Source organism: Chiroxiphia lanceolata, chromosome 3 (genome assembly GCF_009829145.1).
Source record: "Chiroxiphia lanceolata isolate bChiLan1 chromosome 3, bChiLan1.pri, whole genome shotgun sequence".
Taxonomy (NCBI): domain Eukaryota; kingdom Metazoa; phylum Chordata; class Aves; order Passeriformes; family Pipridae; genus Chiroxiphia; species Chiroxiphia lanceolata.
In genome coordinates, this window is record NC_045639.1 from 33,692,006 (window position 1) to 33,717,299 (window position 25,294).

General features: G+C 36.0%; 1 protein-coding gene across 6 annotated transcripts in view; it reads left to right on the forward strand.

Annotated features, from left to right (window-relative positions):
* Positions 1-24,953, forward strand: part of STRN (striatin) — a 67,768-nt gene extending 42,815 nt beyond the window's left edge. For 2 of the 6 annotated variants that reach the window (XM_032683107.1, XM_032683112.1), the window contains exons 8-19: positions 152-262; positions 2,572-2,658; positions 3,212-3,355; positions 6,329-6,465; positions 10,904-11,079; positions 12,059-12,106; positions 12,773-12,894; positions 13,764-13,931; positions 16,077-16,217; positions 18,509-18,616; positions 19,464-19,550; positions 19,636-24,953. In XM_032683107.1, coding sequence (XP_032538998.1) covers positions 152-262; positions 2,572-2,658; positions 3,212-3,355; positions 6,329-6,465; positions 10,904-11,079; positions 12,059-12,106; positions 12,773-12,894; positions 13,764-13,931; positions 16,077-16,217; positions 18,509-18,616; positions 19,464-19,550; positions 19,636-19,805 — 1,499 coding nt within the window. In that variant the 3' untranslated portion in view covers positions 19,806-24,953. The remainder of the gene's footprint in view (positions 1-151; positions 263-2,571; positions 2,659-3,211; positions 3,356-6,328; positions 6,466-10,903; positions 11,080-12,058; positions 12,107-12,772; positions 12,895-13,763; positions 13,932-16,076; positions 16,218-18,508; positions 18,617-19,463; positions 19,551-19,635) is intronic. The other 4 variants (XM_032683109.1, XM_032683108.1, XM_032683110.1 and 1 more) reach the window with 4 other exon arrangements.
* The last annotated feature ends 341 nt before the right edge of the window (positions 24,954-25,294 follow it).

Consider the following 25,294-nt stretch of genomic DNA (forward strand, 5'->3'; position numbering starts at 1 on the left):
AGCAGTTTTACAGCTTTCACAAGCTTGGTGCTATTTCTGTCTGTTTAAAATAAAAGACAAATGCCATTGACAGCAGCTGTTGCCTCCTTCAGTGGAGATCACTTGGTGACATTATTGAAAAAGGATGTTTCATTTGTTTCACTTTGTTTAGAAAAGGAAGACCAGTGTCTCATGCCTGAAGCCTGGAATGTCGACCAGGGAGTTATAACCAAACTCAAGGAACAATACAAAAAGGAGCGCAAGGGGAAAAAGGGGGTGAAGAGTAAGTGGAAAACATTGCACTTTAAAATCATAAATCTCACATCTTTCACACCCTTAATTCTATCTCTCTTTCAATGTTTTCCTAAAATTACTTACTCTTTTACTTTGCTGCTCCTGACTGCTTTCCTGTTCACCAGTTCTCAGGGGTTGAAATTAATGACAGACAATCAAGTTGCCTGATAAATAGTTGGGGATTAGATATAACTTCTTCCAACCAAGTGTTGGATTAGTTAAAAATTCTTACTTTGAGCATATTTTATACTTTTAGATACTTAAATTGTAAAAGCCATTGGTTTAATAGTTCACACTTCAATGCAGAAGACTTCAGAACCCTTTCTTAGCTGGAAACATGCCAGTTTCACAGGAAGAGTTTAAGTCTGGTATATAAATAAATACAGAAACCAAACTGGAAACTGTTTTGAGTATCTTATTAGATGACAGTGGGAGAAAACAGGTTAATTTCTACCCCTGTTTATACTTAACATTCACAACATGAAAGTCATGCTATCATCATAATTTGTTATGCAGGGCTCGAAATAGGAAGCAACTATGACCATCAGTTTATTTGTAAATCACAGGATTTCTTTATTGACTTTCATACCTCTGGGACTAGCCTTTAAAAAAGTTGGATATTGTTATCCAAAAAAAAAACTATGACCAGTATCTGAAATACAGTTTCTAGCCCTGTATTATTTTTTTGTTATATTTCTTGAAATACAGATATATTTTGTAAAATCAGTGGGTTTTGATAAGCAAGCCTTAAAACTTTTTGAACTCAGATGGAGTGTTTAAAATGAAACACTGTATTGACAGCAATATTTCAAACATTAGCCATATTGAGAATTCATGTGTGAAAGATGTATATTAATAATATTGCATGTAGCCTGGTAAGAAATATGAGAGATGTTTCTCCCTTTGTGGGAAGATGCTTATGAATACCGAGGAAATTCTTACTTCCAAAGAGATATGCATAATGATACAGAAGTGTCAGATCCTCCCATCATTGAGGCTGACTTGTTATGTTACTTTTTGTATTGATACTCTGATAAGATCCTGCTCAGCAGTTGGTTATGTTGCTGAAATAGTGTTATCAAATACTTACTCTAAACGTCCTTTTTTTCTTTTTTAATTAAAAAAAGTAAATAATTACTATGTTTTAAATTTCTCAAGAGATATTTTTGTCATCTTTGGGATAATTTAATTTCCTGGAATTTAATCGCAAGTCTTACAAGAAGCTGAGCTGACCAACTAAAGTATTCGTGTTTCACAAAATTGATTCTAAATTTCTTTATAGTTAAGGTAGACAAGGCATGCCAATATATGACTTCAGTGAAATTGATTTTTTAACTTGTCTGTTATTTTTAAAATATACAGACATGCTGTGTAGTTCAGGGTAATAGCTGTAGGGTTAGCTTAGCAGAAATTATTTAATCAAACGGTTGAAATTCTATTCTTGAACAGCTGTTGAGAGTTTTTATTTTTGATAATAAAACTTAATTGCTAGTATAGACATAGATATTATTGGAACATGTTTTATATATTTATGAGAAAAAAATCATGATGTAAAGGTAGCACTTGGACATCCAGTGCTCCTTCATGAAGATAACTACTGCTTAGTACCTTTACAGTACCTTTTGGATTGACTTGATTGGTTTCATCTTGGAAGACAAAATGGTTTACTGCAGCAGTAAGATTAAGCATCTTTCCATGTACAAACTATTGTTGGAAGGGCATCAATGCAGAAAAATCAGGAAGAATCACAGCCTGTTTTCAGCTATTCATGATATTGCACAGTAGTGAAGAAGAATATGAGGAAGGCAGTCTGGAGGAAAAGAAGGGACTAAATATTTTGACATTAATTTTATAAAGTTTGTTTCTATGACTTTAATCCCATCATACATGGTGCTTAGACACTGAACTGCTACTAAGTAAAATATTGTTTTTATAAACCAGATATTATATAAAACAATCTTGCAAAATCCTTCTTAGTGTTTTCCTCGATTGAGTAATATTTTGGTGACAGACAAGTTAAATACGATTTAGTTTATTATCAGTCATTATGGTTAGGGTGGACAAAGTAGAGTTTGCAACTGCATTAGTAAACTTATGATTTTGCAAGGCTGTAGTAAACATTCCTGTGAACTAGTAAGAGAATAGAATCATAAAATCGTTTTATGAGAAAATACATATATTAGAGTACACTGCTGTATTAAAGCTGCTTAAAAATAGCTGTATTATTTACTGGTCTAGGAAAAAACATAATGGACTATGGGTAAGACATTTTCCCATTCTTAATTAAACTTACAACAGGAAAAACTACCGAAGATATGTTTCAGCCTCAATCCTATATAAAACAGTCAAAACAGGGATGTGGGAAAATGATGGAGCAAAGCACAGGTAAGTGTCAAGAAGGGCATGGGTCTTCACCATATGTAGCTTCAGGAAGTAGACCAGTGAATCCAGTTGCAGTATATTTTAATATAAGTATAACTTTTTGGATTATATAGTTCACAATACTACACTACTGCACAAATAAATTTAAAATAATAATGTTGTCATAACAATATGCTGCGCAAAGTACCTGATGCACAAATTCTAAAATAGTCACAGATGTCAGCTACTGTTTTGGAAAAGTAAATATTCTAATAATCAGTATGACTCAGTTGGAGGCATTCCTCAGCATCCCGTAAAAGTAGCAGTATGAGTTTATCCATATGGGGAAAATTGTGCGTTCTGAATTCTCAGTTGCTTCTCTCGCTTTCTTTTCAAGAAATTCATTTCATGCTGGATGATTAGTTACTGCTGAAAATAGGTGCTCATTAGTTTTTCTGTGGTAATGTCATAATGCGAGGTAGGATCCATTGTTGCATGTGCTGCTGTAGCATATCTAAGTAGTGTCATCGTGTACTATGCATAAACCATTTAATTTTTTGGTTTTTTTTCTGGTTAGGGCCCAACAGGTCAAAGCTGCAAGATATGCTTGCAAACTTGAGAGATGTTGATGATCTCCCTTCGTTACAGCCATCTGTTGCACCTTCTTCTAGGCCCAGTAGCTCAAGGCTCATTGAACATGAGATAAACAGGACGGATGAAGGTAAATATTAAAGATGTGCATAACACCTTAGTAAAGGATGGATGTTTATAGTTCCTTCTTAAAGATTATCCTCTAAGACTTTCCGAGCACTTTACAAATTACAATTCAGCAAATTCCGATTCTGTCTAAGTGCAATACATGGCATTGCCATTCCTTCTTTCTGGTCCCTATTAGTAAGGTCAAGACACCTACCTAAGGTCAAGTCATGTTTGAACATGATAGAAAAAATAATTTGGCACATGGTGGCTTTGTAATATGATGATCTTAAATCACTTGCTTTTGTTTGTGCTCAAACCTGGTAGCCAAGTGGGGAACATTAACTCTGAGGACATAAGATCATCTTTTTTTCTCCCCATGCACATAATTTTAAATGTATGTATGTATGTATACAGACATACATACAAATGTACTCTTTTTTTTTTTTAAGTGTGGGATAGAGGCTCTGCAGGTAAACACAGCTTTTAAATGCATGTGGTGATTATGTAGTGAATCATACAGAACAACTTAGAGCTTGCCTCTGTATTTCTTTCCATAATGTATTCCAAACATTAAAAAAAATTCTGTGTGGAAGGCCACACATCTTTGCAATGAAGCATGTGGTTATCTTCACTAGTATTATGTCTGAAAAATGCTGAACCATCTATTTGATTCAATATTTGAATGCTATAATATGAAGCATAATAACATATAGTGTATGAGGCTATATTAATTTGTCAAAGATCATATTGCAGCCTTCCAGTGCCTAAAGGGAGCCTACAAGAGATCTGGAGAGGGACTTTTTACAAGGACATGTAGTGATAGGACAAGGGGGAGTGGCTTCAAACTGAAAGAGAGCAAGTTTAGATTAGGTGTTAGGAAGAAATTCTTTACAGATTGCCCAGAGAGTTATGGATGCCTCATCTCTGGAAGTGTTCAGTTCCAGGCTGGATGGGGCTTTGAGCAATGTGGTCTGGTGGAAGGTGTCCCTGCACGTGAGTGGTTGGAACTGGATGACCTTTAAGGTCCCTTCCAACCCAAACCATTTTATGATTCTATGATATCATGTGCCCTATTTAAATGGTAAATATGTGTTTTGAAAAATGAGCAAAACATGAGTTCCACTTAGCAATGTTTCAGTGAGTGTGAAATAGTAGGTCGACCAAGTTATAATTAAGATGCATAAAAAGTCCCAGCATGCGGCATAGTTACCAAAGATCTCAGTAGTTCTGTTTCCTTCATGCTCAGTGATTTTCTTTATGAAAGAAGGGGGTAACTTAGCAACGCTTGGGGAAGTGGAGGAATTTTTTGTTGAATGTTTCATTTCCAACTTTTCTCACATATACTGAGAGCTATGTTAGCAGAGCACTATTTTCATGTCCTTTCAATAATGTGTTTTTTAATTCAGACATTCAAATGCACTCTCACAAAAAAAGAGGAGGACAGCTGATTTTTATCAGTTTGAGTTCAGTATTGCAAACTATGAACTGTGTATTCCTTTGTAAAACTGAGACACCATGATATTTTTGGCATACAATTTTTTTATTCTAGTAACTTTTCAGATTTGATGTCCTGTGTGTATTGTGTATTGAGTGGAATATTTTATCATAAATTCAAAAGAGAAGAAGAGAATGGTAGTGTAGACTTCAGGGTGAAGAAGGTTAAGAGATGTTTGTGATTAAAAGGTAATAACTAAGAGACCTGATCAAACAGTAGAGCTTGAAAGGCTTTTATTTGGTTGTAAAAAGTAGTGGAAAGCAAACAGAACATGCAATAGAGATGTGAATGTGGAATGGAAAGATTCCACATTGTGGAATTCCACCTTCAGTGCTGGGTGAACTGAAGGTGAATTGGATGGCATCTGAACCTGATGCCTTTGGGGCAAGAGGGAAGCAGACTGAACAGATCAGGCTATTGATTGTAAACTGCATTTTTCTTGGTTTTAACTTAGTATCGGTGCTGTTAGACTTAAACAGATGCTGAGAATGAGTTGGCATTTCCTTCTCTCCCTGATTCCAACAGTATTTGCCAAGGCTTGTATTTACAATGGAACTAAAAGGCGAAAAGATTGTAATTTATTTAAAAACCCTTGTAATTTGAGACAAAAGGTGTATAAAGATCAGTGAAGTTTCTTGTATCCAGAAGATAACACATTTTCATCTATTCAGTCCTCCGTTTGCGCTGTATAGGCTTGGAGAGCTTTTGTACAGGGAACTTAGTAAAGCTTTTGAGTTGTGCCACTTGATGCAGAGCTTTATGTGATATAAGTGTGTATGCTGTACTCCTTAGCCTTTGATCTTCCTGTTTCTAGAGAATCTGCCTATGGATGTGTTCACGTTACAGTGATTGGAGCTCCTATAGGCATGCTATAGAAGCTGTTAACTAGTAAGTTTGGATACTTCTAGTAAAAACATGGAATTCAGTGCTGAGCAGCCTGTTTGGTAATTAAACTGATTTTACAAGTAGCAATGAATTGTCAGCTTCTGGTCGTATTGCTCGACTGGAGTGCATGTAAACAGCTTCATTGTGGACGTGTTTTTGGATGTGTGTGGATACCGTGTTAGGAAGGTGTGGATACCATGTTAGGAAGGAAGAGCCCAACCGCTCCCACCAGCTATTCTTATATGCATTTTTGTTGCTTCTTCAGCACCTATTTGCATATTTTGTGGCAGAGTTGGGGAAGGGTCTGAGCTGTTCTGTGTTACTTGTGCATTATTTATGGGCTAATGGTAGTGTCCTCTTCCCACCTGTGGCTAATTGCACTTACTGAGTCATGCACACCTCAAGTGCAACTATGTTCAGAGGATGCTGTTTATTGGTAAGTACAGTGATTATCTTTAGAACAGCTATTTTTTTGTGCATTTCTGTATATCTTTTTCCCCCTCAGCTACTTGTAAGATGTTTAGTATTTTGAAAGTGGAAAATGTACTTTTGTTATTCAATGTTGTATAAACTCAAGTTTCAAGATTTTTTTTGTTTTGTTTTGGTTTCTTGCAGTGGAAGCTTTAACATTCCCTCCTTCTTCAGGGAAATCTTTCATTATGGGAACAGATGAAGCCCTTGAAAATGAACTGGGTCTTGGAGAACTGGCAGGCCTTACTGTAGCAAATGAGGCAGATTCGCTGACTTATGATGTAAGTGGTTATTATTGGTAACTCAAGGTCTTACTGTCTTTTTGTTGAAGGCGGATGCAAGTTACATGTGTGTAGACTCAGCAGAAAACATTCTCCAGATGAAATTATGCTGCCGGAGGCTGTCACAAATTTTTACTTGATAAAATTGTTTTTCCCATACACAGCAGCCTTCAAGCTCTCTGCAAGCCCCTCTCCTTCTCATTTGCCTGCCATGTCATGTGAGTAGTTGAAAGTAAATGTAATTAGTTATAGTGATACATGTGGGTGTGTGTGACCCCAGTGACTGAGCAAAATTAGGAGCTGTATGGCCAGTAGATTGAGGGAAGTTTATGTCCCTTCTGCATGGTCTGCATGGAGTTTTGGGCCCCTCCACTTCAAGAGGGTTTTAGAGAAATTGTAGAGAGTCCAGTAGCATGTGACTGATGAGTAGATGTTAAAGGAGCTACTCTTGTTCAGCTCTTAGGAGGCTGAGGGGTGCTCAAATAGCAGTCTGCAGGTACTGGAAGAGTGCTTATAAGGATGACAGAGCCAAGCTTCTCCATAGTGCCAGGTATTAAAAGAAGAGGAAACAATAGCAAATTCTGGCTTGGGAGGTTCAGGTAAGACACTGGGGGAGGAAGTGTTATGTAGGAGGTGATACTGAAACAACTGGCCCAGAGACACAGTGGAATCCCTCTCCTGGGAGATGTTCAAGACTTGGCTGGGGGAGCCCTGTGGTTTACATTGTGTGGGCAGTAGTCTCATTTCAAAGGGGAAACTGGACCAGAGACTGTTTAGGAGGGTTTTGTGGCCAGCACTGCTGTGGCTGTATGTGTAGCCTACAGCTTGTTTTTCTTTCACTTTTTATGAAGAGCTTTCCTTAAAATTGCTTCTTTTCAGTCACACACAATTTTTGTCTGTATTTCTGATTTCTTGGGAAAAGATACTTCAGGTATTACTTTACTAAGGTGCTCCTTGTGATCTGTCAGCTTCACATCAATCCTGCTATTGCATTGCCCAGCTCTGTCAAGTTTGAGGGATTTCAGAGATAATTTTCAGTATTGTGTGTTGGTGAAGAATCCTACCTTTCAGTAAATCTGACCCTTAAGTAATCACCATCTGGGATTTTACTATCACAAGTCAAGTCTGATACTCCAGAAATAACCTGCGGGTCCTTACTTTGAAGTTTTACTCTTGTGTGTACTTGTAAAGCAATAAATTATAAAATTAATAAAATTTTAGACAAATAAAATTTTGAGAATGCTATTGCAGAGATATGCTGCTCTACTACTATAGTAAGTTTGTGAGCATGTGATGTGTTGTGAATCATTTCGATTGCAATAATACAGAACATTTCTGCTAAAATTCAGTATTTTAACATTATCTCCTAATTTGGGCTCAGTTCTTAATTTTTTTGCTCATCTTCTCTAATTATGCCTTCAGAAAGGGTTAAGATGGTATACAAATTATTTGCTTTTACAGGTACACCTAAAACTTAGATGCTGAATTTTTAAATTCAGAGGACATGACAAACCTAAACCATCTGAACGAGATGGTAATGCTTTCATTGCTTGACTTCACTGTTCAAGTGTCCATATAAACTGTTTTGTTTGTTCATGTCTCTGTATCCTGAATTAACAGCTTTCATTATTGAATTCAGCATTTCTTTAGCCACTCCTATCCTATCCCGCATGGTTGAGAGTACTAACTTCTGTTTGTTCATTTGTTAAATGCCTTTATGGAGTTCTATGATCAGGAATTCATAGTCAGATTTACCTCAACTCTTACCCTTTTTTAGTGCTGATGATTAAAAAAAACCCACAACATTTACAAAGCTACTCACTATTGTCACTGTACACTTCATTGAAGCAAAATGAAAGCCTGGTTTTTCTATTTCAAGTTTCACTGGAAGTTTAGCTTACAGATAATGTTTCTTTTTGGCCTATTTCATATCTTCTTCCAACTGCCAAGTGTGAATCAGGAAGGATTAGTGAAAATTTAGTGTATTATTTTTAAGTGTCAATTTTGAATCATATGGAGAATAAAATTGAAAGACAAGGTATATCTGTCTTTAAATATATTTGCTCTCAAGAGCTGCAGGCACTTTCCCATTTTCAGTCCCTTTCATCCCACTGACATTTTTACTAGATTCTTTTTTTCTAAAACATGGCAGCATTAGCCTACCTCATTTCATGGTTTCGGTTTCTACATATTGCTTTGGCTGTCTGTAAATAAAGAATGGTTTTCACTTGGTAATGAATATTATGAATTTATTACTTGAAAGAGAAATTTTTTCTTCTATGAGTACATTTTTAGAATATCTAACAAGGTGATATTTTCCAGATTGTTAGCTGATAATCACAAGTTTATCTTTTCTTTTTCCTTGCTTTACACTGTTATCTTAGCATTGGCCTTTCACTTAGGTTGGTTCTGGGTTTTTTTCTAGTCTTCTGGATAGATTAAGCAGCTTCATAAGATTATAATAGAGGTTTTGGACTTTGCAGTGGTCTCTTGCTTGATTTCCTACAACTTTGAATGAGAGAAGTGTCTGGAATCCTACTTGCATGTCATTGCTGTTTCTGGACTTTTTGATTTGTCTGTGTAGATGCAAATATTATTATTAGTAGCAAATCTTGATCAGGTGCTAATCTGGGGGTTGAACATTCCCCCAAACTGCTTGTCACAGTTGCATTTCAGTGGGGAGAGATAGAAGGAGGTTGGCTTTTGTGTTTACTAACCCAGCCTCTCACAGCTTGAGGGAGGCTGGTGGGCAGAGTGACGTGGTGCAGCGAGGTAGGTGGTGCATCAGGGCTAGGATCTGTTTCCTCTGCTGCTAGTCTGCTGGTTTGGGACTGCCCTCATCTGCATCCCTCCATCTACTTCCCAATTTGTAAGCTAATCATCTTGGACTTCTTTGGAAGGGCACCTTTGAATAAATGAGAAGCAAATGAAGACTATTACCCGTCCAGAACTGGAATTCATTGTTAGGCCATCTGAGGTGTCTTCCGTGGCGTTTGCAGGTGTGATGCAGGACCTGTGCTGCTGGTACGGCAACTGGAGGGCAGGCGGGTTCCCTCCGTCACCTGTTTGGCGTTGAGTGCCTGTGTTGAGGCAACCAAATTCCTCTCCAGATATCTGTGAATACTCTGTACATCTTGTACCCTTTTTGCTGAGGCTTTCTTGGCCAATCTCCAGAAAACCTGCCAGAGCTGCTAACTGTGCAGTCCTGCCCCATCCTTGTACCAGCTTGAGCATTTGTCTGTTCCCTCATTGAGCCAACTTGGCTCAGTAAACTGACAAAGAAACTGACTTGTCTCCCTGAGCAAGACAGTATATAATTATTAAGAAATACTAAAAGAAGGACTAACCTGCATTTGTTACAGCTCCTTTCTCCTGGTTTAAAATGTACAGAACTTCTTAATTGATGCATGTTTTTATTATTAAATCCAGATGTAACAAAACCTAAGAAAAAGCACTTCTGTTCTTAAACCTCCTCTTCCTCCCTCCACTGCCTAGAATAAAATGTAGATTCTTGGAGAAGCTCAAAACAGTTGTCTCTTCTTTGCACTTAATGATATAAATTATTTCGGATTATCTGTAGATTTCAACATAATAAAACATCAATACAATTGCTTGTTTTCTTGGTTTTCCATAACCATAGTGGTTATGGAAAGGTAAATTTATCTTATGGCATTGTTGACTGACAGAGTGAAAAAGTCTGTTCAGCATTTTGTGTCAACATTTGTTCAGAGGAGCAATATTGGAGTAAATGTTATTTTTTTTAAAAGGCTTTCTTTTTTGATCTTCTAAAATGCATTTATTGCCAAATAATTGTGTCTGTATTCATGATAGCTTATCACTTGCCAGTTATATTCTTAGTGTGTAGCCAAGTCTTTTTTGCCTTTTTTTTTTTTTTTTTTCATTTTCTGGCAACCTTTACTTGTCTTGCATTATTACAGAGCTTGAGTTCCTTAGATGAGTAAGTTAGGTTGTGTTCCTTTCTGTGCTTCTAGAATCTTCTGTTTCTCTCAGATCTTTACTTCAGAGGTGCCATGTCGGTTGTATTTTGGATATTCAGGGACCACCGGTTGGTTGAGTCAAGCCCAGTGTTAAAGTGAATGAGCTAGTAGGTATAGATCAAATTTCCAATACCTAGCTGATTTCATTTAAGTATCAGTGCTTTTAAATTGTGTAATTTTACAGACATGGGAGTATTTCAGATTTGCATAGAACATATAACTGTGGACGGGACATTACTTGTTGTATGGAATACTTCTACCTTCATTCTCATTTTGAATTATCTGGTTAGTGTTAAGTGGTCTGTTTTTCAAGAGCAGGTTGTTTTGAAAAGTGGAAGAGGTAATTTCACATCTTCTGAAAATGCCAAACTAAATTTCTAATGTCTTCCTTTTGTTGTGGCTTCCAGATTAATTACAAGTTTGGCATTTTTTTTTATTAGATAGCCAACAATAAGGATGCATTGAGAAAGACTTGGAACCCCAAATTTACATTAAGAAGTCACTTTGATGGAATAAGAGGTCTCGCTTTTCATCCGGTTGAACCAGTCTTAATAACAGCTTCAGAGGACCATACTTTAAAAATGTGGAATTTACAAAAAACAGCCCCAGCAAAAAAGTAAGATTTTTCTTTTTGCTTTGCTTCAAGAACAGTTTTAATATATGAAGAAAAAAGATAATTGTAGATACCACTTCACAGGATGGCCCTTGGAGTTCATGGAAAGTGTTCCTTGACTTTAAGAGTAGGAAAACAAGCTCATAGAGTAGTGTGGAGACTTCTGAAGAGTGCCAGAAGAAATCCATGTGTGTTCCTGAGTGTATTTTGTTTATAAGAAGGAAAACCATTCACATTTTTATATTTTCCTTGCAGATAACATGACAAATTAATTTACTAGTGAAAATATTTGGATGCGGCCTGTTAGTGTGCTTGCATGTGGATATAAATGTACAAGATGCATTTTTATATATATGCATATGTATGTATACACATACATGCATATACATGTGTACAGCTTTAAACTTTGAGATGTTGCCTTTGTACACTGTCTCTTGTGAGTTGCTGGGGATTTGCAGAAATGAGAGCAATTTGGTAGCAGGGCTAATAACGGTAATGGTAAGGGAGTACATCAGACCTTTGAGGAGGACTGGGCATAACATGGGGTCTTCCCTCAGCCTGTAACAAGCACCAGATTGATAAAGTCCAGAGCAGCAAATTTTTTGCTACAGCCTTGATATAAAAACAAGGAGTCAAAAACTCCTTTGCTCTGATAGGGGTTTGGAGCACTTAATGGTATAGTCCATGTGATACTGATGTCTCTCCACTCCTTCCCCACCATTGGTGTAGCTACCTATTGGCTTGACTGATCTGTGAGAGTTTGTGAACTACCTTGAAGGTCTTTAAACTGAAAAAACAAAACAAACAACAAATCCTGCAAATGAAAGATTGCGAATAGTTCCTAGACATGTGAAAAATTGTGTTGAAAGTTGTGGGGGAAACATTGCAAACGACATAACAGTGATTTTAAGAATTTAACACGTTTTTGTAAAGCATTGTGTGAGATCATATACATGTTAACATTTCCTTGTACTTCATTTAGGAGTGCTTCTCTTGATGTAGAGCCAATATACACCTTCAGAGCACATAAGTAAGTATTTCCTGGGAAATATTGTCATATTTTGAGAAAGATATGTTTTTTTAAACAGAAACAGAATTTTTTTAAAAGGTAATTTCCACGTTATCAGTTACTGATTTCTTTAGTTGTGATGTCTTTAGTTCCCATTTTATTTAAAATGCCTGCATGTGTCCATCTCCTTACTGCGTAATTATTTATTTAATTTTAAAATTAAAACCCTACAAATTATACGGTTCCAATTTGATTAAGTGTTCTGTTCATTATTGCAACTCTTGCCTTTTTGTCAGATGTGTGCATATGTAGAAGGAAGCTGAAGATGAATGAATGCAGTGAATTTAAATCTACTGAAATTATTTCATGAAACAGCCTTAGATCTTTTACAAAGGGAAAAGAAGCTGCTTATGCAAAATAAAAACCCCTACAGTTTGAAAGTGTGACACTTCTCACATTCCATGTGCCTAATGATTATATTGTTCTGATTGTAGTTACGTTACCAAATATTGTGGAGGTTTTTTTGTGGGAAGTGTTGTAGCTTATGATTTCATTATGCGGAATTTTTGTTGCAATGCGTGCAGCAAGTGAATTGTATCTAGCAGGAAAATTTGAAGATTCTGTTGGCATTGCATTTCACATAATGAAAATGTTAATATTAAATGTTTCTTTGGGGGTTTCTTCCAGTGGACCAGTGCTCTGTGTGGTGATGAGCAGTAACGGTGAACAGTGTTACAGTGGGGGAACAGATGGCCTTATCCATGGCTGGAACACAACCAACCCGAATGTTGACCCCTATGACTCTTATGGTATGTTGCTGTCAAACACACCAGTGAAATGATTGTTTAGTGACATTAATGTTTTTTGTTAAAATAGGATACTTTGTAGATAATGCTTATTTGAAAGTTTAAAAGACCAAATCGAATGTTAGCTTCAATTGCTTAAAAGTAAATTTTTGGTTTAATGCTGATGCTGGTTGATAAGAAGATAAAATGTCTTAAAATTTCTTAAATTTTAAATGTCTTAAATTTTTTTTAGAATGGCCTTAATTTCATCACAGTTTTGAGAAACAGCTAGATTCAAAAAGTCCAGGACTAAACCTGATAATTTGGCAAGTACGGCAAATGTGTATTTTAGTGTTCTTTTCTTTCATGAATTTCTGTGTAGTTAGATAAAGAGATTTAATGGTCTGAGACCAAAGCTGTTAATGTTGTCCTCAAACACTTAAAAAGGCCCGGTTCAGTATGATTTACCAGATCTGAATGGATGTCAGCCTGGTTTCTGGATTTTAAGTTTATTTTTCACTTCTTTAGCTTCTTTAGCAGTTGGCCTCAAAGCTGACTTTTACGTAAAAGGGACTGATGTACCATTAATGACTGCTTGAAAGTGAAACAAACTGAAGTGTGTTTATCCCATTTCTGTAATGTCCATTCTGCTGAAATGTTGTTTTGTTCCTTTAGTTTCAAACTGGGTAACTGAATAACATGTATGCTGATGAAAATCAAGCATCTTAATACCAGAATAATTGAAACTTCTATATTGGTATGACATGATTGGCTTGGGTTTTTTTTTTATGGATTAGCTCCGTGAGGTTGGTGCATAAACACAGATCTAGATACAGCTATTGATGTAATTCAAATTTTGTTTTGAAATGTGTTTTGTTGTGTTTTGTTCACAGATCCTTCTGTTCTAAGAGGTGCTTTTGTAGGCCATACTGATGCAGTGTGGGGTCTGGTTTACAGTGGAGCGCACCAGCGATTGCTGTCCTGTTCAGCAGACGGCACTATACGTTTATGGAAAGCTACAGAAATTGCTCCAGCTCTCAATGTATTTAATGATAATCAAGGTACAGAAAATTGCCCTAGAAGTTCATGAACATCCCTGTTCAGACTGACATAATTTTGGTTACTGAATAGAAATACTTCTTGCTTTTTTTGCTGGATTTTATATATTTATGAATGATATGGGAAGAGTAAATTTTGGGACCCTTCTTTTTTGTTGCTACCTAATATGTACCTACGTGCAGGGGGACAGTCACATACATCTAAAAGCCAACTGCTTTAGATGATCTGCTGATGTTACTAGCACCAAGGAGTGTAATGTATCAACTCCATAATTCAGATTCAAATTGAATTTCCATTAGGTGTGTGCTTTTGGTTTTTCCAGAATAAAAAGCCCTTTCTTCTCCTAATAGAAGTTTGGAGTAGCCAGTGCTTCGTTTCGGGCCAGTGTCATTGTACCTTCCAGAATTGTTCCTTGTGCCTCTAGCACAGAGATTCCAGTTGAATTTCTGACTTTGCACATTAACTAAATAGATAACCTATTGATCCTAAACACTGCTAGTTGAAATAATGTTAATCTTTGGATTTAGTTACAGAAATGTCTTGCACAAATCAAAATCCCACTATTTAGAGTCTAATTTCTTGAAGTTGCTGTCTAAGTGGTCCAGAATGAGCCCACTGATGTTGCCAAGTTCTCTTGGAGTTGATTGTCCTAAAGACAACCCATGAACTGTGGAAGTTCCTTGGCTCTTCATAAAGACTTTGAGGCAAAATAAACTTTAGCATAACTCAACAGACTTATCAAGTTATGGTATAAAGCTGGTTAGATATACCATTACTTGTTATGCTATACTGAGCAAAATAAAAAACGTTTCATGTATTTTAGTTTTTGCAAAAATATGTTTCCAAAGGTCTGCAGGATTCTACGAAAAACATAATTGGCTTATTGCCAGCTTATTGCCTATCTGCCTACTTTGAAAACTTCCTGGTAACTGTTGGGTGTTTTTGGGAGTTGTTTTGTTTTTAATTATTAAATTAAGGGGGAGGGAGGACTAGTCTTGCCAAAGTTGTGAAATTCAAAGATCCTCCTTTGAAACCCAGTTTTCATATGGCTTATTGATAACCTTGAACAAACTCTCTAAAATATCTTGCACTCATCATTTAAGTCCCTTAGATTAACCACTGTGGGCCTCCCAAGAAGCTGCAGATCACCATGCATGGCAGCGGTAGAAAAGGCCACTTCAGAAACAATGTGTTTTCTTCTCACTCCAATCCTTTTTTTGCTCTTTTTGGAGTACCTCTAGATAAGTACCACCATTCCTTAGAAATATTCCAGAGGTCCCGTGTCCAAAAAAGATGTTTCTCCCATGAATCTTTAGAGAGTTGAGAGAGACATGATGATATTCCTGTGTTATCTGAATCTGTAACATTAGTTTGCTTAAAATTCAGTGTCTCACTCTCTATCTTTTCCTCCTCCTCCTGGCGTCTCTTGCTACTGGTGTTGTTCTTTCACAGAGCAGGTGGTGAACAGGACATTTGAGGAGAAAAATCCCAAGGGATATATCCTATACCCAAGCTTTCCTGATTTGACCTTCTGTCCGGTAGTGTTCAGATAGCTACAGTGTAAGGAGGTCAGATAAATACCACAATAGGCAGGATGAACAAAGCTTTGAAATATGAATTTATAATGTATTTATATAACTTCCTATGATGACAGTGTCAGGGTATAAAATTTGCACCTTGAGAACTTTGGTGGATTTTTTAAGCTCTTATTTTAACCAAGTTAATAATAATAATAATGTTAATCATCTGTTATGTCAGTGGTTTTACCATTTCAATTTCATATCATTTTACTTGAGGCAATGGAGTCGTTTTGTGTTTTTTGAGAATTGCTGTTACACTTACAGGAAGGAAAAGGGGCTAGGGAGTTCTTACTTTCTTAATTTCAAAGTAGATTTCTACCCAGCTGCAGTTCCAGATACAGGATCTTAGTAAAGAATGTTGTTGATGCACGTCAAAAAAAAAATAGGATTAAAATAGTGATCATACTGGGCAATCTATTTAGATTGGCATAATGTATGTTTTTAAATGCAATTTTTCCATTCATAATCGTGGTCCTTTAGATGTTAAAGTGCTTACTGATTGAGGGTTTTTTGTTTGGTTTTTTTTTGTTTACTTTATGCCAACTAAATCACTACGTTGTTTTCTAGAAATGGGAATCCCTTCCTCAGTAGATCTTGTGAGCAGTGACCCAAGCCTCATGGTAGCATCATTTAACAGTGGACACACTAGCATTTTTAACATGGAGACACGGCAACGAATTCTTACCCTGGAGTCCAGTGTGGATACAAGTATGTATCAAAAAAACCCAAACTGACCAAAGGAAAAAAAAATTGCTTCATTAAGATCGATACTGTTGATAATCTTTTCAGTGTTTCCAAACAGGCAGTGTCATGAGAAATTATAACATGAATTATGTTACAAGCTGTGTTTTGAGATGTAATAGTAAATTGTTATTACTATAACAGACCTTGTGGGTATTTCAGTAGCAGAAGAGTGCATGTGCTTTTGAAATAAGGTAGAAGAAACACGATGACACTGAATTGCTTTTCAAAAGACAGTAGCACAAGGAAAAACACAGGTTTCTCTAGTACAGCTCAGTGGTCTTTGCAGATTCAAGGTTTCTTTTTCCTCTTCAGTACAAAATTGCAAAATAGAGGTAATATCAGGAAAACTTAAAGTTGAGTTTATCAAAAATTCAGGAGTGTGTGTGGATTCTTTTTTATTTTTCCTCAGAGGTATCCCTTTTCAAAGATTTCTTACACTCTTGCCTCATTTGGACTTGGGCTGTAGTTGAAGTTTTCACTGCAGGAGAAAAGCAAAGCTCCAGTGGAAGAGTATTCATTGACAAGGTCCTGTATAATGCCTTGGATCATGACAATGGCCAATATGAGAAGTTTTAGAGGATACTGTGAGGAGCCTGCTATCAGTAAATAATTTTACCCTGGCATTAGAAAAGAGACCAAAGGTTTAATATTCAAGCCACAATGGTAACTTGATAACAATATAATTTTTTAAAAAATTTTTATATTCCCCACACACACACACGCTCCTTAAAGTTTTATGTCACTGACTTCTGCTGTTAATTAGGTTTTTTGAAAGGACTAAGCCCTTCTTGTTGGCTTTACTTGTCTGTTTTAAACTAGTTAAATGCCTGTCATTTTATCAGATGGAATGGAAAGTGCCATCTCCCTTCTTTATGGTATTCCTTACTGTGCAGGATTTCTTCTTTTAACTGACACCTTTGTTCCTATCTGAAAAAGCAGTTCTAAATTAGTTAACTTGAGTCAGTGGAAGTTACCTTTCTGCTTCCCTCTTCCTTCCCCCTTCTATTTTTTTTTTACCTCCTCCTTGCTGTAATTCAGTAATGTTCCTTTAAGAAAACAAGGCCATGATATGGCAGCCAGCAGTCCCCATTTAGTATCTTTAGTTATGTAATAGTACTATAAAGCTTACAAGTATTTTAAAGAAGTAAATGACTATTTCTACAAGAACTAGGCAAGAGGAAAATGAGTCACCTGAAATGCCCTACCACCACTACGCAGGGACTCCGCTGTTCAGTATAAGCCTCACTTTGCTTGTCATTGTCAAACTGTGAGGATAGGTGCCTGTGATGAAGGTTTATGTGCTTTCAGTTATTTTAGGGGGGTTTATTCATATGAATGGGGTTTTCTTGCTTAATTTAGACTTTAATAATTTCTAAGTGTTCCATGGATACTGACAAGGCTTGATGGTTCAGATTTTTATAGAAATATGTAAGTTGAAGTTTTTACCACTTTAATAGCAAGTGATCCTATAGTAGTATTCTATTTTGTTTATTTTAGTAAGAATTTTGATTAAATAATGTGTTCTTTGGAAGCAGTTTAACTAAATACAGTCAACATGAAAGACAATACCTGTATTTTGATGTACTGTGGAGTGACTGGTTTTGGTTTTGTCATAATTTATGCCTCTTAAGACCACCTTTGCACTAATCTGTGCATCACAACAATGCCTAGATTTCTAATCAGAAAACTTCTATACTTTTTTTTTGTTTGTGTATGTATATATATATATGTATATATATATATGCATGCTGTTTCAAAATTATTGAAGAATAGGAAAATGACTCTCCTATGAATATTCCAGCATCCTTTTTTTCCCAATAATCATAATTTTAATCCATATATATAAAATAATAATGGGTGGGGTTTATTTCCTTGCAATAGATTACCTGTACTGTCTGTATGTTATGAAGAAAGTTTTACTTGACAGGAGGAGGAATGTGGCAGTGGAGAAGTGCAAAAAAGATGTTTTCACTCAGTTTTTGGTTTCACATTTTTGCCTGATGTGTCTACCTAAAACTATGTCCAAAGGTTGGACCTTATTTGGCATACATATGGTTTATGTATGCCTCTGTGCCTGTGTAATTTGGAAAGTATTTTAGAGTAAACCATATAAAATAAGATGCTAGCTGAGAGTTTCCAGTATATAAATGTAAGAATTATTTTGCAAATAAAATGGATTACATGTTTATTTCTTAGTAGCAATCTTTCAAAGTATTTAGAAATTGACATGTATGATATGTGTTGGTTTTTTTAAGCAATCAGTTCCTCCTGTCAGATAAACAGAGTCATCAGCCATCCAACTCTTCCAATTAGTATCACTGCTCATGAAGACAGACACATCAAATTCTACGACAACAATACAGGTATGCTTCTCTTCAGCAGGTCTTAGGTATAGCCATTGTATAATGTAAATCATAACCAGAATTTCATTAAGATTAATATTATTCAGATGAATGCTGAGGGATGTCAAGAACTGGATAGCCTCTGAAACAGAAATCTCTCGTCACCAGTAGATCCCAAAGATTGCCAGCCCACTTAAAACTTTGTTGGCACAGTGATAAGGAACCTGCATAATTTTCTATCCCTTCTTATAAAATGCCTTATGTATGGGATTTATAAATATTTAACATAAAAGGAAGCTTTTTCAAAATCTTTATGGGCTTATGTTTATGTTTCTTCTATTGGTTGTCTGTGTTATGATCTGGAGAACAGGAAGCTCTGGCACTCTAGTGCTTCCTAGACCTCTGCTGCACTTGACCCCTGATTTCTTATTTTTAATCTGAAATCATTGCTGTAATTGCAATAAACTGTAATAGAACAATAATTCTCTCTGAGTTGACTAAGATCATCCCATATTCTTATGTAGTTTATATCATTGCTTTATATCATTTATATCAGCCCCTGCTTTCCTTCCCATTCTAGATCTTCCTTCAGAACTCAATTCAGTTAAGAGGCAGTTATTTAAAATGCAGTGGTTGCAGCACCAGGGTGGCTTTGCAGACATAAAACAAAAGTCTCACAATGTTGATGATACTGCTACTGTGCCTCTCTGGAGACTGTAAATTTAAAAGAATGACTTCTTGTATAATTTTAATGATTCAGTCATGGGTTTTCTATTTATAGTGTCAGCTGTGGTAGGGTCATAAGCAGTGAATACAAATAACAAAGTTAATTGCAGAAAATAACATAAATAACTCTTTTCTTTCAAAGGAAAACTGATCCACTCCATGGTAGCTCACTTAGATGCAGTTACAAGTTTAGCTGTTGATCCTAATGGCTTGTATTTGATGTCTGGCAGTAAGTACATTCAGATTTCATTTCTTTTTCTCATAATGGTGGCAGACATGAGAATTGTAAAGAAAACTGTTTCCCCTTTCTTTAGGTCATGACTGCTCAATTCGCTTGTGGAATCTTGAAAGCAAGACCTGCATCCAAGAATTTACTGCTCATCGCAAAAAATTTGATGAGTCAATTCATGATGTGGCATTCCACCCCTCCAAATGTTATATTGCCAGTGCAGGAGCTGATGCCCTGGCTAAAGTGTTTGTATGACAGTGCTTCCTGTTCAACTTTAGCTTTGTATATATTTAACCAGCTGCACAAAGAGAAGAGGAGGGCATGAGTTGTTTTATCCTGCCCTGTAATTCAGAGAATGTTTGTAAGTGTTTAGTTTTGCAGGGTGCTGTTTTCTAAATTGAGGTTTGCTCTGATTTCTGTGAGCTCAGCTGGTGCTGAGAGCTTGGAATCTCTCAGTTTCACATAGTTAAAAAAAAAATAAAAAAATAAATGCTTTTATTTTAGAGGGTGTGAATTTTCGTCCAGGCAGGCCTTGGGTGAAACTAGGTCTACGTATTCTCTATTAATAAAATGAGAGTACTGGAAAGAAGGGGTCTAATTGCATCAGGGAGTAGGAAAAGAGGGAAACTTCCTAGGATGCTTCTCATTGAGGAATCTTAATGTTAAATCACCTGGAAAAAGTGATTCAGAGTCAGTTCACATGCTCATTACTGTATCACGTGAGAGGCACTTTGTCATCCCTTTGGTATGAATAAGTAGATCTTGTTCAGAGAGCAGTAGCGGATTGTTAATCTCAGCCTAATTTGGTTGCTAGCCTAAGGTAAATTCAGTTAAAGGAAAGCAGATTACTAACATAAATTAAAATGCAGCAAAGTTTCTGTTACATCTTCTATGTTATACAGTAAATATTTAGTTTGCAAAAAAATTTATATAATTTTTAAAGACTGTATTAGCATATGGCTAGAAGCTGAGCCTTTACTCTAAGTCCCAATTAACAACAGACTGAAGCAGTCTGTATATACTGTAGTAGCGATCTTAACTTATTCAATGCTGTTTATTCTTGGAGATCTGGCACAAGAAATTATCCTAAAGCTTTCCAAAGAAGCTGTCGTACAATTTAGTTATCAAACATTCATCTCCTCTTCCTGTTTCTGCTAAAAAGGGCATTCTGGGCATTAAAAGATAACATGAAATACTTTTTTTGAAGATTAAAATTATACCTAATGCTTTGTATGAGTCCTATTAGTGGAATAGGTGGGAACTATACAAAACTCCATCAGTTTGAGAGATTCTGCTACTTCTGGAGGTATTTCCCAGCTTCACCTTTTGTGGGACGTTCTAACTTGTCCGCTTTGCTGGATGTATCGTGCCATTGATTAGGTTACCTGAAGAATGAGTGCTTCTTGTAACTACTCAACAGATGTGCTTTGTTTATCTATTCAGAGCTTCTCTGTTGACTCAAATGACAAATAACTATTAATCCAATCTTTTAGTCTTTTTATCCCTTCTTAGAGGAAGGTGAGTGGATTCTTTTCTATTATGTGTCATCATCAGAGTTATTGTTCATAAGCGTGAAGTTGGTCTTTTCCTCTAATGGGAATGGAAAGCAGAATTTCTGCTGGAGATGATTTCTGATGCTGATGTGAGTAGGAAAGAACCCAATGCAACTCTTCATATACCAACCTGAGGTTAAGACTGGAAACTGATAAATAAATCTTTACCTTTAAACTGACACTTTGTAAACAGAAGTAATTGAAAGATATCAAAATAGGGTTTGACTGTGTTGTTTTTAGATGGCATTAGGGGATGGGACCACATTTGAAGCTGATCTCAGAGTTTAAATCAAGTATATTATTTAGGTAAAAGGTTGACCTGTGTGCTGTTTGAGCCTGCAACACATTATATGTACTGCTAAAATATCCTGGAATGCCTTTTATTGCTCAGAATATTCAGATATGTCACTTCATGATATTGATATGCAATATATTTCCATAGATAAGATTAGAACTTCTACCATAAAACAGATGACTACAATAATAATACAGATTATTTAGTTTTTATAAAATGTTTTGGTTATGATGGAAGGGGGGAAACTTGGCTGCAAAACTGAGCATTCAGCTTTGTGAGAGTTCTGTGTACTTGACTCATATTCTTTCAGTGTCATTATTTTATTTCTTTTTGAAGAGAAAATTGCAAAGATTTATTTGAAAAATTCTAAAAGTTATGTATATTATATATGTGTATATATATTGTAAACATGTATTAAATGTGTCTAGTAAGGGAAGACTCCATGGGTGCATTTTAATGTTTTAGTATTAAGAGTTCTCTTGAGTTTGTGTATACAGAGGATAATGGTGTGAGTATGAAATGAATGTTGTGCTTTTGCTTACACAGTACAATATGTAGTCACAGTTGTTTAAATTGCTGTACATAAAAACTAGTAGGCCAGCATGCTTGTTTTTACAGACTGTCATTCTGATTACAATTGGAATGTAAGACGTGGCTGTTCAAATGTGAATTGAAAGATGTTTCCTTCTCGCTATTGAGCTCTTGCTCAAACTGAAAAGTGATTTCTTTTTTTAAAGCTGGCAATAGCTAGAGGATGAGGTGCCTTTAAAAAAAACAAAAACAAAACAAATGTAGCCTTACAAAGAGGTTGTGGAGTATATATATTTTTGTGCTTGTCTTCATAATTGATGTCAATGTCTTTTTACTGAACTTGCTCACATACTTGTAGGACTGCAGGGTATTGTGCATGAGCCTGTCAGATCTTCTGAACATCATCATAGGAGATAGGGTTGAAAAAATTATTTAGGTTATCTAGTCCATCTGCTTGCAAAAGCAGGGTTGTACACTTGTGAGTTTTAATATTGTCTTGGCCAGTGAGATTTTATATATGTTCTAAACAATTAGGCTTCCTTTGGAAGATTATTTCAATGATTACATCTCACTGACAGGAGAATTTACTTGATGTTGAGTAGCTCTTTTTTGTAATTTTGTGCCAGTATTCCAAGCCTTGTTTTGTACCATTTTGCATATTCCTCATGGTCTTTGTAATTTGGAACCCGCATGCACACACTGGTTCTATCTGTATATTTCCGTTCCTTTCTGCTTTCTTCATGCTATTTGTTTAGTCTTCTTCTTTTACACAACTTTTTCTTGTTTTCAGCTTTTAGCTCAGTTCTCCATATCTCGGTGTCCATACTACCATTCCACATGCATGATTTGTTGGACTTAGTCTGAAGGTCATCTCTTAAGTGTGGTTGTTGTTTGGTAGGGTTTATCCTCTGTAATGTGATGCTTTTATGTAGGAAGACCAAAATTCTGTTGTCTCCCGAACCCAAATCGTATTTCTTTATTTCTCACAACTGCTTTAAATAACTTTGAGCATTGCTCCTTTTCGAGTTTCTTCTTCACTTTCAATATGTTGTTATGAACCTTTTGCAGCTAGAGACTTAATTCCTGTTTCATGATTATCTTGGGTCTTACACGCTTTGAACTTCTGACCCCTGAGGGCACTAAATTATTTTTATTTGTTCCCCTTTTGTGTGCCCTCCTTCCTGGTTCAATGTCATAGTAACTTTCATTAATGTGATACATACTTTAATTGAAAGTGTAAACAAAACTGGACCTAAGGCTTATTCTTGCAAAAACCATTTTTCTACAACATCAGTATATAGTGTTTTACCATTGCTATTTTTCCCATATCTAATTTACATGCTAAATTCTTTTCATGGTTAACTCATATAATTTTTTGTGTATGTTAGCCTGTGCTACTGATTTTGGTTTTACTAACTGATTTAATGGAGAATTTTCAGTTTTTCTGTATGTTGAAAGTTGGTCTGCTAGTTTTAAATACTCTTAATTTACTTCGCTGTGCTGTTTGCTTTAACATGTTACCAAAATGCCTGCTCAGAATGATTTGGAGTAGCCTGGAAGAAGCTCCAGATATATTGTGTCACTCTTACAAAGTTCTGGTGTCTGCATTTATTTTTGTGCCTCAAAGAGAAAACTTTTGACATACCACATAAGTGATTTTATTACTTTTAAAAGAATCACCTGATGAATATTTTGGAATCTCATTTGTCTTTATTTTGATAAAATATGTTCTCTAGCAAGAAGCCTGTATAACTATATGCCACATACTATGGATTATTTTTTTAGGATGTATATTTTCAAATAATGTTAAGTTAAAGCAGTTCCATATGCAATGTGGTTGAGTAAGTGTGTGGTGTTCACCATACAGCTTTGTGATTAGGTCATACAACACCATTTTTCAGTTGTGAATTTAAAGTAACCAGAAACTTGTCCTTTTCAATAAATATGGGATAGACAAAGGGCTTAGTTACACCACCTTTTCAGTACACTTGTTGGATCACAGATGTGTCCCCATTCCTTCTTCCTTATGTTTTAACAATGTAATTTTGGGGAACAGCAAGTTCCATAAACTCATGTGTCATTTGAGCAGTGTTTGATGGGCAGAAGTGTTAGTCTATCTCAAAGGAAACAAAAAATTGAAAAGGGGGCTTAACCTTCAGATAAGCAAGTTCGGGGTTTTTCAAATGCCTTTCAAGGTGTGTATTTGGGAGCGTTTACAGGCTGTGGTTAAGCAGAGTGTTTGCAGACTGTCCCGGGTATCCAAAAGCCTACTTGATACCTGTGTGAAATACCTAGTAAACCTGAATTGCATTAAGGAGGGAAATGCAGCCATTGTACTTGTCCTGTGTCTGTACAGGAGACTGTAGGAAGCAGGGAAACCATTTGCTGAACTCTCTAGGGGATAGAGTGTAGGTTAAATGGCCGGAACTGATGTGCCCTTCATGTGTCTGGTGTCATCGTGGTGGATTTGGCTGAGGAGCAGTGCAGTGGTTAGCCTGATGGTGCCACAAAGAAAAACATAAAAATTTAGAATAACAAATTTACTAAGGCTTTCCCAAAGTTGCAGGTTGTATAAAGGATAAAATCTACTCTCTATATCCAGATTCCAAATTACACACTGTTTTGTCAAAATAGAAGGCGAAGATTTTTCAAATTTCAAAATTTTGGATGAGATGGCAAGAGATTTGTAATAGCTATTACTTAAAATCTAAGAACAGAACTTACTCTTCTGCTGACACAGTCTTCATGTTGGAGAACCCTCTTATGTGAAGATAAGCTCCTCAGACAGTGGGACTACTCTTTTGCATTGGATAAGCATTTATTTAAAAACAGAACACAGGACTAAGTTTTTGTCTCATGTCCTTTAGTATTGAACCAAAGTCACAAAGTTTGGGATGCAGAGTAGAATTTTAGCTTTGTTCCTCAGTTTTGTTTTTTTTCTTTAGTTATAACCTACATAGTTAATATATATTATATACAGTGCCATCTATATGACACACTTCACATTAAACAGCCCATGCTGTAAAAAATATCCCTTAAGTACTTTGTCACACAAGTGTGATGTGAATGGTTCCAGGTAATTTGTGACTCACTTAACAGGTATTGCCTCTCCATTTTCTAATGGGAGAGCTGATAAGATTAATGGAAATAAGTGTGAAAAATAGTTATAATGTAACATTTAAAAATATACTGAAATTTGTGGCTGTTTAGTGGAAATTGGTTTGGACTACACTATTAGGAATGAAGAAATCAGAATACCTCTTCAATGTGGTGAATTGGTTTGTGTAAGATGTTGTAATCTTTGACATGGTAATATGAGTTTTCTTGGGCATCTGCTGTTTGGGAGCATCATAGGGATGCACACT